The following is a 12,521-nucleotide window of genomic DNA, read 5'->3' as shown; positions in this document are numbered from 1 at the left end:
CCCTGAGCCATGGGGCCGCGGGCAGCGGTGCAGGCTTGAGCAGGGGTCCCTTCCATGCGTGTCACATCCCGTGGGGCCGCCTGCCGATGCACTTCACCGTGTGCTCAAGGTGTCTCCTGAGCCAACCCCGGGTTTCTCTCCGAGCAGCCCCGCCAGCGGTGGGAGCAGAGCGGCTGCAACACGGGGGCGTGGAGGCCCGCAGGCCAGACCCCTTTGCTGCGTGGCTGGAGCAGGACCCTCGGGCTGGGTCCCCAAGCACTCGCTCCCCTGGGAAGGTTTCCCCAGCTCACTGAGGCAGTCGCGCCATCGTCCCTGCAGTTTTATCTGGCCCGGCCGCTGCCCCGCCTCACGCTGAGCTGGAATCCCGGAGGCTGGCTCACTGCGCCTGCAGGGTGTGCCGGCACAGCTCCTTTCCCTCGGCCCCTCCACGGAGGCGGCAGCACCCCCAGGCTCTGGCCCTCAGGCTGCCCCTCACTCAGGCCTCGGGCCACACTGGCCTGTGACAGCATCCTGCGAATCTGGCCAGTTTCTGGGCACGTCGCTTCCCTTTCCCTTCTGCTCTGGGCTGGCCGCGGGCCGCGTGCTCACTCCCGGAGCCCCAGGGAAGGCACTCAGAGCTCATGCCCTGAGGTGCCTGGACGAGCGCAGGGGCCTGCCCCCCCGTGCCCGCTCTCACCTACAAATAGTGGACATCCTACGAGAACAGAGACTCGGCACCACTCTTCAGAGCAACGTGCTGTGCTGGCAGCAGCTTGAGGGGAATGGGGTGGGTGAGGCCCACGCCTTCATGGAGAACATGCAGGTGACCCGGGCGTGCAGGGAACAAAGCAGACGGCGTGGCAGGCACAGAGTAGGTGAGCCTGGAGCCGCAGGACGGATGGAGCAGCGGGAGGGCCCGGGGTCCCGGCAGAGACAGAAAGGGGAGGCCCAGGCAGGAGTGAGCCTGGAGGGACTGCAGGCAGCGATGGGGGTCTGGCCCACGGAGGTGCTTGGAGGGGCCCAGTCACCTGTCACCACTGGCCGTCATCAGGCTGCAAGTGCTGCTGCGCAGGCCCCGCCTCCCAGAAAGAGCTCTGGCGGATTCTCTTCAAGTGGGGAGCCCCCAGCCTCACCCCACGAAGGGAGGCCCTGGTGGAGGGGCCGTGCTCAGCTGTTCTCTCCATGGGGAGACCCCTAGCCAGCCTGGATGGGACAGAGCCAAGTGTCCCCGTCCACCGTCAGGCTTCCCTCCAGGACCACACGGTCCTGATGCTGGGGCTTCGTAGTCTATCCTGCAGTCCGTGTTATTTTCAGGATGGCCTGCGATAGTCCAGACCCTTTACATTTCCATATAAATTTTAGAATAAATTATCCACTTAAAAGAAAGAATCTGCTGGGATTCCGGTTTGATGTCATTGTAAACAGCATTTTTATCTTCCAATGGTTTCCTGCTCGTGTACAGAGTATAACTGATTTTTTGTGTGATAAGCTCGTAACCGTCTAAATGCTCTCGTTAGTCCCAGCAGTTGTCTTGGAGACGCCACAGCATCTTTCAGGTAACAAGTCAGGTCACCTGCAAACAGAACTGTACTTCCTTCATTCTCACTGGTGCCTTTACTTCTTTGCTGCCTCATCAGGGTGCCGGGGTGCCCAGGACAGGGTTCGCAGGGGCTGGGGGAGGGGCACCTTGTCTGTTCCCGATCTTGGGAACCTCCACCATCTCACCGTCAAGGATAACCCCGGCTACCAGTTTTCATAGACGCCTCCCAGCAGGTTGAGGAGATTCATCGATTCCTAGTTTGCTGAGATTTTTTGACGATGAATGCATCTTAAATTGTCTAAAATGTTTTTGCTACACCTATTAAGCAATCACATGGCTTCTCCTTGAGTTTATATGATGAACTGCATTGATCGATGTTTATGAATAACAGGCTAATTCGCATTTCTGTGATCATTCTTACTTGATCACGATGCTTTGTCCTTTTCATAAAGTCCTAGATTTCATTTGCTGACACACTGTTGGAGATGTTTGTGTCTGTGCTCGTGAGGGTTGCTGTGTGTAATCAACTCTTTTTTAAATGTCTCCATCTGAGCTGGGTTTCAGCTCATGCTGGCCTCATAAACTGAGTCAGGAGGTGTTCCGTGCTCCTTTATTTTCTGGAAGAGCCCATATCAGATTGGTGTCCTCTCTTCCTCAGATGTGTGTTCTGATTCACTGGGGACACTCGCAGAGCCTGGCGTTTCTCTGCGACATGTTTGTGGATACTGAAGTCAGTGTTTTCACTGGAAAGAGAGTATCCAGATTTTCCAATGCTTCTCCTTTCAGTTTTGGTAGCTTGTATTTTTCTCCAGGAATTTATCCATTTCATCTCAGTTGCTAATAGCTGGCGTGCAGTTGTTTACAGCATATGCGCATCTTCTCAGTGCCTGTGGGTGGACGATGCTGGCCCCTCTTTCCTGATGTCGCCAATTTGTGCTCTCTCTCCTTATCCCGATCAATCCAGCTATGAGTGTATCGTTCTGTTGCCTTTTTTTTTTTTCCGGAAATCAATTTTGGCATGATAATTTTCACTATTTTTTGTTTTTTTTTTTCATTTATTTCTGTCCCTGTTTTTGTCATCTTCTTCCTCCTTGTTACTTTGAGTCTACTTTGCTCTTTTGTTTTTCTGCCCTGTTGAGGTGGAATCTTCAGTCACTGAACTTTAGACCTTTCTTTTTTTCCTCATAGAAATACTCACGGCTGAGAGTCCCTTTAAGCCCTGCATCCCAGAAATATTATACTGCATTTTTTCTCATTTTGATTAAAATATTTTCTAAATTCCCTTATGATTTCTTCTTTGATCCACGAATTATTTAGAAGCATGTCATTTCATTTTTCAGATATTTGTGGTTTTCCTAGTTAGTTTATTGCTATTAGTTTCTAATTTAATCTCACTTGGATCAGAGAATAAGCTCTGTATGATTTCGATACTTTTACACTTATCAGCACTTGTTTCATGGAGGGAGCATCACATCATCTGCGATGGTAAATGGCGTGCACTTGAAAAGAATGAGTGCTATGCAATTACTGGGTGTGATGTTCTAGAAAGAGCAATTAGGGAAAAGATTAATGTTCTTGTTCAGGTCTTCTATTTCTTTACTAATTTGCTGCCTACTTGTTCTATCGATTGCTAAGAGAGGGGAATTCAGAACATCAGCTATGACTTTGGAATTGTTTGTTTCTCCCTTTAACTTTGCCCATGTTTGCCTCACATGTTTTGAATCTTCCCTTTGGCTCCCACACATTTACAGTTGAATGTCTTCCTGTGAACTCACGTTGACATCATTATGAAATGCCTCCCTTTCTCTCTTCTCTTAAAAGTTTATTTTGTCTGGTATTAATGCAGTCATGCCGGCCTTCTTGGACTCAGTTAGTGTGGATAGCTATTTCCATCCATTCATTTTCAACCTCTCTGTGTCTTTTTACTTAAAATGTTTCCTCCTATTGTAGACAGTACACAACCAGGTCTTGCTTTTTTGCTGTTGTTAATCTATTCTGATTACCTCTGGCTTTGACTTAGAATGTTTATTCCATTAAAATTTAATGGGAGTTTTGATTTGGTCTCCATTTCATTATTTGTTTTCTGGTTTTGCTTCTTTTTTCTCTTTTTTTTTCTGTCCTCCCTTTTCCTTTTTTATTTTCTTCTTTGAGTATTTTAATATTTTGTAACATTTCATTTTAATGTATCTGTTAACTTTTTGCCTATTAGCTGTTCATGGTTGCTTTAGGGATTAAAATCCACAGCCTTTCCACAGTCTTTGTAGTTTGACACTTACACTATTTCATGTAAAATACATTAAAAACTTGGCAACTGCATGGGACCATCTCTCCTCCCACCCTCTTCATGCTACAGACACTATAGATAGTGCCCCTACCTATACTGTAAACTCCTCAAGGCAGTGTTAAAGTTCTTTCTTTAAACACCAATATATATTTTAAAGAAATTAGGAGGAAACAAAACCTTTTATATTTACCCAGATGTTCAGTATTTCTGATGACCTTCACTCCTCCAAGCTTCTGTCTGGTACAGCACCCTATCATCCTGAAGGAGTTTATTTGGCGTTTCTTTAACTGCAGGTCAGCGGACAACGAATGTTTTATTTTTGTTAGAATGTGTCTTTCTTTCTCCTTCGTTCTGGAGGACGTGCCCTCTGGATACAGAATTCCGGGAGGCACAGAGTCCCCAGCCGTCACCGGGTGTGACCATGTGCAGGGTCATCCACTTCCACCCATGGACCTGGAATCCGTGTCATTCCCCTCGCTGGGGACCTGGTGCCCTCCCATTGATTTGGGCATTTGTGGCATCCTGTGAATGACACCCTCTTATGGGGAATCGTCCCCGAGCTGGCCCCTTGCTCTCCCCACCAGAGGCACCACCCATCGCCGTGTGTGACCACCAGCACGCCCCATGGCCAGGTGCCCGTGGCATGGGTGCTTGGCAGTCCCCAGCCCTCGCGCTCCCCAGGATAGCGCTCCAACACCCTTGGATGGAGCTGTCGGCTGCGGCCCCACAGATGGGACAGTCAGCTCACGGGGGGCGGGGGGGGGGGCAGGCAACTCCCTTCCAGACGAACCCCTGTCCTCCCAGGGAGGGGTCAAACGCCAGAACTTGGCCCCAAGCAGCTGAGAAACTGGGCTGCCAGGCAGTACACAAAGGCACGAGGAACGGCCCCTGTGAGTTTCTCACCCCGAGGTTATCAGGCCAACTGGCCTGAGCGCGCACGCCTAGTCGGCTAGTCGCTGACGCCAGCCACCTGCTGGAACAGGCATTACCTGGGCTCGGGCCGAGAGGCCCCAGCGCCGGCGGGATGAGCAGCTCCGCCTGAAGGGGGCCAGGCGGCTGACTGTAGTGTCCACCACAGCCCCGTACTGTCCCCCATGGAGCATGCAGCCCCCTCCACCCTGTCCACTGTGGTCCCCCCTCCACTCAGGGGCTTCACGTTCTCCCCGTTATTTCTGCCGCGTGAACCAAGGCACCACATGTCCCCAGACGCACGTGCTGGGCCCAGCCAGGGTCACCTCTGCACAGGTGTAGCAGCGGGGGGGGGGAGGGACACATGGAGGAGACGTGGGGCGACCCAGGGGGTGGGGGAACGTGGGGAGCAATGCAGGGGGTGGGGAATGTGGGGTGCAGGGTTCGTGGGGGAGGGGGCGCAGGGGAGGCCAGGTCGGGTAGGGCGCTGGAAGCGGCTCCGCCACCAGGGTGGACAGTTGCTCGGCCAGGACGCCCAAGGAAGGCGAAGGGGGGCTGCCCTGGGGCTGCAGGGGGACTGGGAGCGCAGTGAGCGGCCCCTTCTCGCAGGTTCTACCTCATCAGCGGAGGGGCCCCTTTCATCATCTGCGGCATCACGGCCGCCACGAACATCGGGAACTACGGGATGGAGGATGAGGACGCCGCGTAGTGAGTACCCGGCGCCGCGGCCCTGCCCAGGAGCGCCGTCCTCCCCACACGCGGGCTTCCCCGCCTCCCATCCCCCACCCCCCGTCCCCCACTCCCGTCCCCCCGGCACCGTGGGTTGGAAGGAGGGGTGGAGGGGGGCGCCCGCGGCAACAGGGCCGCCACGCCCAGGACGGCAGAGCGTGGACCCGGCCGAGCATAGGAGCTGAGACAGACCCCGCCCCGTCGGCGCCCCGCCCACCGGCCCCCCTCGCTCTCGGCGCCCCCGCCCTAGCTCTGCCGCCTCCAGCGTCCCCCGCGGCCGGCAGGTGGGCTGGGGCCCTCGGCCTCGCTGGCCCTGGCCAGGCCACTCCCGCCGTGAGGCCACCGGTCGGCTGCACCCGGCAGTGGCTACTGTGGGCTTCTCAGGCCCCGGGGCTGCAGGGTCCCCACTGGGCTCTCCCCGAAGCCGCCCCCCCTGCCCTCCTGGGGAGGCCGGTCTGGCCCCGTCGCTCACAGGAGCCAGCGCCAGCCCCAGGTCGCAGCACAGCCCCCAGCCGACCCTCGGCGCTGGAGCCATGCCCCCACCCTCACACTCCTCCCCCAGCTGCCCCCCCCAGGGCAAAGCCCCGCAGGACACGCAGGCCCTGTTCCCCCGGGGCTCACCCCTTCCTGGGCCCGGCACTGCGGCCCCACCAGGCCCGGATGAAGCTAGGAGGAAAGGCAGCTGCCCGAGAAAAGCAGCAGTGCCAGAGAGGCGGCCCGAGGCTCAGAGCCCAGGCCTGGCGGCCGCCTGCACACCACCACCACCGCCGGCGCCCCCAAACTCTCACCACGCTGTCTGGTGGCGGCAGGAGGGGCGGCCCCGTCCCGATTTCGTGTGTCTCCTTCTCGCACGATGGCCCTCCCGCGAGCTCAGGGAAGCGGTGACCCCTGGTCCCACCCACTGCCCTGCCTGGTGCGACCCCCTCGCTGACTTGCTTTCCTCCCACAGCTGCTGGATGGCCTGGGAGCCCAGCCTGGGCGCCTTCTACGGGCCCGCGACCTTCATCTCCCTGGTCACCTGCGTGTACTTCCTCGGCACCTACGTCCAGCTGCGGCGCCACCCAGAGCGCAGGTACGAGCTCAGGGAGCGTGCAGAGGAGTGGCAGCGGCTGGCAGGGTCAGAGGCCGGCCAGAGCCCCGGGGCCCCGCGGGCCACGCCGCCCGCCCGCGATGCCCTGCTCACCTCGCTGCTGCAGAACGAGCACTCGTTCAAGGCCCAGCTGCGGGCCGCTGCCTTCACGCTGTTCCTGTTCGTGGCCACGTGGACCTTCGGGGCGCTGGCCGTGTCCCAGGGCCACTTTCTGCACACGATCTTCAGTTGCCTGTACGGCGCCTTCTGCGTGACCCTGGGGCTCTTCGTGCTCATCCACCACTGCGCCAAGCGGGAAGATGTGTGGCACTGCTGGTGGTCCTGCTGCCCCTCCCGTGGGGACCCCCACGCCGCGAAGCTCGGCGCCCGCCCCGCGCTCGACGCCAACGGGGATGTGCTGAGCCACGCAGCCTGCCTGCAGGACTCACCGCGTCCCGGCAAGTCGCTGGGCTTCAGCCACCCGCCAGCCGGCCACTGCAAGATGACCGACCTGCAGGCCACCCAAAGCCACGTCAGCTGCCTGTCACCAGCCACACCCTGCTGTGCCAAGATGCAGTGCGAGCAGTTGATGGAGGACGCAGCCCACGTCCACGTGCACGAGGAGGACGCCTTCGGGCATGACCCGCACCGGCACAGGTGCCTCCAGGGCAGAACTAAGCCTCACTACTTCAGCCGGCACCGGGCAGCCACGGCCGAGCGGGAGTACGCCTACCACATCCCGTCCAGCCTGGACGGCAGCCCCCACAGCTCGCGCACGGACAGCCCCGCCAGCTCGCTCGAGGGCCCAGTGGGGCCACACTCGCTGGCCTGCTGTGCCCAGGGTGACCCCTTCCCCTTGGTCAGCCAGCCCGAGGGCGGCGACGCCAGCCCCGTGCTCTGTGGCTGTCCCCCACGGCCCGGCGGGGAGGCAGCCCACGGCCCGGCCCACTTGGAGATGCTCCGGAGGACACAGTCCCTGCCCTTTGGCGGCCCCGGCCAGAACGGGCTGGTTAAGGGTGATGCACGGGACGCTGTGCCCTTTGGCTCTGACAGCACGGGTAACATCCGCACGGGGCCCTGGAGGAACGAGACAACCGTGTAGCAGGCGGGGCTCTGTCACCTTCGCCCACACGGCCCGGACGTGCTTCAGAGCAGAGCCAGGCCCTCGGCCACATGAGGCGGGCAGGGGGCCACCGCCTGCCCCAGCCTTGGCGGCACCGCCACTGACCCCTTCGTTGGAGGACCTGAGCGGGAAGACGCTTTGGGCTACGTCGGCCTCCACGAGCCCCAAGGGCAGCCGGGAGGTCCACGTCCACAGTCACCTGCTTTCATCCCGTAGTGCCCAGTCCCCGGCAGCCCAGGGCAGAAGCCCACCCTCAGCGCCCGGCGTGTATCCCGTCTGCCCCGCCACCTGCCTTGCTAGGCCTGGCCGCGGCGGGTGGCGCCCCCGATATTTCCTAGTGTTTAATGTGTGTTTTCTGTTTAGGTTTGTTCCTCGGGACCAGCAGGCAGCCTGCCTGTCAGTCCAGAGCGCTCTGGGCAGCTGCCCCAGGCCCCTCCAGTCTCAGGGGGACTCGAGTCAGCACCTCTGCCCAGTGCCGGCTCCACCTTCACCCCCGCCCCACAGGCCTCAGAGCATCACAGACGCTGGGGCAGCAGCCGTACTCTGGGAGCACAAGGGCAGCGGGACTGTCGGTGACCCTAGGCTTTCCACGGGCCAGTGGGGTCTCTGAGGGGCCTGTGCCTTTGGAAATGCCCACACACCCTTTAACGTAGACTCGACTTCCAAAGCCAGGCGCTGTCAGGGCTGGGTCCCGCCCACACCGTGAACGTTTGGGAACAATAAAGTCCCCTGCCACAGAAAGAGAGGGTCTGGCATTTCCATGAACATCTGGGCACAAAGCCATGACTCAGAGGACAGATGTCGGTGACAAATATCCTTCTGTGACAGCAAGTGGCGTGTCCCATGGGAAGGGGTCCACGGGTCCCCGTGGAGAAGCTGAGACACCCAAAGGGATGTGTATGTGGGCCTCTGCAGGCTTTGCTCCCTCCATCCCCTGGGGTCTGTAACACATGTGCACCCACACACACGTGCACATGTGTTGGTGCATGTACCGCATACATGTGTGAACGTGCCACGTGCATGCACATGTGCACACTCCCCACACGTGCACAGTACACCATACATGCACAAGAGTGCACACATGTGCACTGCACACAGCATACATCACACATGCCACCCGTGCACACACGTCTACTGCGCACAGACATGCACACAACACGTTACGCACACACAGGATAGAGTGTTTTCCAGCCGTCCGAGCGCCGAGCTCTCCTTGCCCTGTGCAGCCTCGTCACCAGGACTTGTCAGCGTCTGTGTCTTGGGCGGGGACTCCAGCAGGAGCAGATCCTTCCTCCCACCCACCTGGGTTGGGGGGCTGTCCCGTGTGCCAGGCAAGATGCCCAGTGTCTGAGCACAGGAGCCCCACTTCCTGGAATTCCTGTAAACCTAACAGTGATGTTGTAACAGACCAAGGTGGCCGGTACCTGCCCCGAGCCCCATATATCCTCACATGTCGACCAGACGGGCAACCGATGACCGCTGGGTGGCTCCTGTCTCCACCGCCGACCAGCCTGCTTGCCCGCTCCTGCGGCTGACAGGACCAGCACCCTGGGGCTGTGCTGGGCACATGCTGCAGGCGCAGAACCGTCGACGAAGTACAGTGTTGTCCTTGTTGGCACTTTGGGAGGCTGGTTCACAGCATCTGCAAGCATATCTCTCCCTATAGGGGGGCAGGCCCATCATGGTGCCCGGGGCTGGGAGAGGCCGGGGAGCCACAAGGCTGCCCTTTCCGGCCCCTCCAGAGGGCGTCCCCCATCCTTCCTGCCCCGGTGCCCCTGACAGACCAGAGAGAGCAGCTCATCATTCAGACCAAAGAGATTCGACCTTAAATATTAAACATCGTGTGTTTCAATATTGGTTCAGCCTCCTGAGTCCACTTGGAGACAGGGTTGTGACACCTTCCGTTTGCAGGTAATGTTTTCCAGGAATAAAAATCCACGGCACGACCGCATCTGGGAGCGCCCCACGCGGACGATGCCTCCAAAAGGATGCAGGGCAGGAGGTCACAGCCACAGCCCATCGTCTGAGGTCTAACGCTGTGTGTCACCCCTTCCTTTGTGCTATGTATGTGCATACACGCGCGGTGTGTGTGTATGTGAGAGTGTGCTTCCTGCGTGTGTGTGTGGGAGTGTGCGTGAGTGTGCCCGTGTGCTGAGTGCATTCTGTGTTCAAGTTGGTTTGTGCACATGTGTGAGTGTGTGCATGTCACACAGTCTGTCACGTGTGTGTGCATTGTGAGTGCACGTGCAAGGGTGGGACTGTGCTATGTTGAGTTGGGTGGGTGGGTGCCTGTGTGAGTGAGTGTGCATGCGTGTGTGTAGTGTGAGAGCACGTGTATAAAGATGAGTGTGAGAGCACATGATAGTGAGCATGTGCTGGTGTGTGTGTGTGAAAGCGTGCACGCGTGAGTGCATGCGTGTGTGTGTGCTTACGTGTGTGTGTGCGTTGTGTTTGGATCACGTGGCTGCGTGGAGGTGTGAGTGTGGGGATGAGTGTGCGTGTGTGAGCATGTGGGTGCCTGAGTTGTACGTGTGAGCGCAGGAGGAGCACACGTGTGTGTGCGTGCGTGTACATGCCCTTCACAGAGAGCCCCCTGGAGCTGTGGGCTCCTGTCTGACTACCAGGGTGCAGACCTGGTGGCCTCACAGGGTCGCTGTGACAGCCTCAGTCAGCCCGGAGGACTCGGGGGACTTGGCAGCCCTCTCCTGAGTGGTCCAGCCGGGGACGCGTTACAGTCCCTCCTGAGCGCTGGTGTGGCGTCATCTGCTGGGGACCTGGAAAGCGCTCGCCCGCGGGTCCGGCCAGCACTGCTGTCTGCAGGGAGCGTTGGTGGTCAGTTAAGGGCACCTCCACCGACGCCCTCCCCGATTTCTCCAAGAAGCCCCTTGAGCCACCTCTGAACAAGCCACCCCTGGGAGCCCCTCCGGGTCTGTGGCGTTGCCTCAGCTGGGTCTGCAGGAAGGGGCTGGACCAGGACTGGGGGGGCACCCACTCTGTCTCTCGTCCTGCTGGCCCACTGGGCTCTTTAAGACGCAGACAGTCGAGGAGAGCCTTGGGGCCCAGGAGCGGCCTCTGGGGGGTGGGGTCACAGGGCATGAATCGCGGCTGCAAAGGCAGCTGTCCAGGGGCTGGCGCGTCGTGCTGGGCCTCCTGGGGGGCTGGGGTGGCGGCAGCAGTGTTCGCCGCTTTGGGAGGCCTGTCCTCTGCCAGGCTGGGGACGTTGGCAGGAGCGGCTCGCTCTCAGCTCCTGGGGCCCTGGGCAGGGGCGCGGCCAGCCACGCGAACGGCCACACGCAGACGTGGTGGCTGCAGTAGGGCCGCATCAGCCCTACGGGCACCCAGGTTGCCCCTGTAGTCCTGCCACCCGCCCCGAGACCCGCAGTGTTGCCAGGTGGGGAGGGGGGACTGGCGGGCCTCAGGCATTGGTGTCACCAGCAGCTGCACACAGGCTGACCGGCCAAGGTTGGCCTGCGTCCAGGGCAGCAGGTGTGCGTGTTCTGCCCCGAGGATGGCCGCCAGCCCCGCCCTGGTCTGCACACCCCGGGCTCGTCTCTGAGCCGAGGCTTCAGCGGCAGCTTTTACTACATGATTGATCATCTACATATTGATTATTGATTTATGCCCCTCGGGGGGAGGGGGCACCTCTGGTCCTGATAGAGGCCAGCTCTGCATCCCCCGAGAAGGTGGGACAGAGGGACAGGGTAAGAGCCCTGTGAGGACACAGGGAGCAGTGCTGCGGCAGCCACGCCAGCTGCAGGGTGGAGGGCGTGGCCCTGGTGGGCGCGGCCCTGGTGGGCGCCTGGGGAGGCCAGTGGGGGAGGGGAGCAAAAAGGCCACGTTGGAAGGTCTCGAGGACCAAATCGGAGAGCTTCGGCCATTCAGGAGGGAAGGCGTGGCAGGAAGGGTCGCACGGGAGACCCCTTGGCATGAGTGAGAAGGGCTCCCCCAGACGTGACCCAGGGCCCTGTGCGGCCACTTCTGGGAGGTGGGCATCCTCCTCACGGCAGGCGGCTCAGGCTGCAGGCGTGGGGCTGGTGGCAGGACGGCTCCGCGGGCCCCACTCCGGTGGGCTGGGAGGGAGGGGTTGTTGGTTAGGGCTGGCGTGCACGTGGCCAAGTCCCATGGCCCACCGGCCACCTGCCTGGGCCTCCCATGAGCCACGGAGCCGGCGCCCTGAGCACAGACTTGCCACCCAAGGGACAGTCCTCCAGGGGCACTGGACAGCAGATCCAAAGGCGCTGGCCTGGCATCGGAGGTGGACCAGAAACCCTGGCGCCCAGGAGGGAGGGTGGCTGGGAGGCGTGGGGGGCAGGGCTCTCTGGATCCCCCCACTGGGTCACGGCTCCACCGTCCTCTCCGCTGCCCTCACATCCAGCCTCCTGGGCACCACACGCCAGCGGCCTCGGCTCTGCTCTGTCCTGCTCGGAGGCCCAGGTGGGCACTGGCCACGGACGGCCTCTCCCTCGCCCAGGGGGACCCAGGCCCTCCCGCCGCCCTGGGTGGATGCACTGAGAGTGACACTGGTTTATATCCACTCTCTGTGCACAGACATCAAGCCTTCCCTGTCCCTGGCAGCAGGTTACTTCTCACACACACAGCTCTGGCAACACCCCCGGGTGGCCCCTTTCAGGGACAACCCGGCAACTCAGACGCGTGTGACCGGGGTCCTGGAGCGCAGGTCCCTCCCACGAGCCGGTGTCCGTGGCCTGGTCCCAGGGTCGAGTCTCAGTCACTCAGATCCAGGAGAAATGTGTCTGTGTTGGGGCAAGTCTGGGGCCGAGGACAGACGATCCGCATCTCTTACAAAAGCCCGTGAGACTGAAACGCCGTCTCTGGGGTGCACGGACCTGCGTGGCACCGCTGGCCACCAGGAAGGCCTCACCCCCCA

General features: G+C 60.0%; 1 protein-coding gene across 1 annotated transcript in view; it reads left to right on the top strand.

Annotated features, from left to right (window-relative positions):
- ADGRA1 (adhesion G protein-coupled receptor A1) overlaps positions 1–9,470 on the top strand; it is a 28,874-nt gene extending 19,404 nt beyond the window's left edge. The window contains exons 6-7 of the mRNA XM_067708969.1: positions 5,322–5,420; positions 6,391–9,470. Coding sequence (XP_067565070.1) covers positions 5,322–5,420; positions 6,391–7,612 — 1,321 coding nt within the window. The 3' untranslated portion in view covers positions 7,613–9,470. The remainder of the gene's footprint in view (positions 1–5,321; positions 5,421–6,390) is intronic.
- The last annotated feature ends 3,051 nt before the right edge of the window (positions 9,471–12,521 follow it).

Source organism: Pseudorca crassidens, chromosome 16 (assembly GCF_039906515.1).
Source record: "Pseudorca crassidens isolate mPseCra1 chromosome 16, mPseCra1.hap1, whole genome shotgun sequence".
NCBI lineage: Eukaryota > Metazoa > Chordata > Mammalia > Artiodactyla > Delphinidae > Pseudorca > Pseudorca crassidens.
Note: the sequence above shows the minus strand (reverse complement) of the source record. Positions and strands in the feature narration are given on the sequence as shown.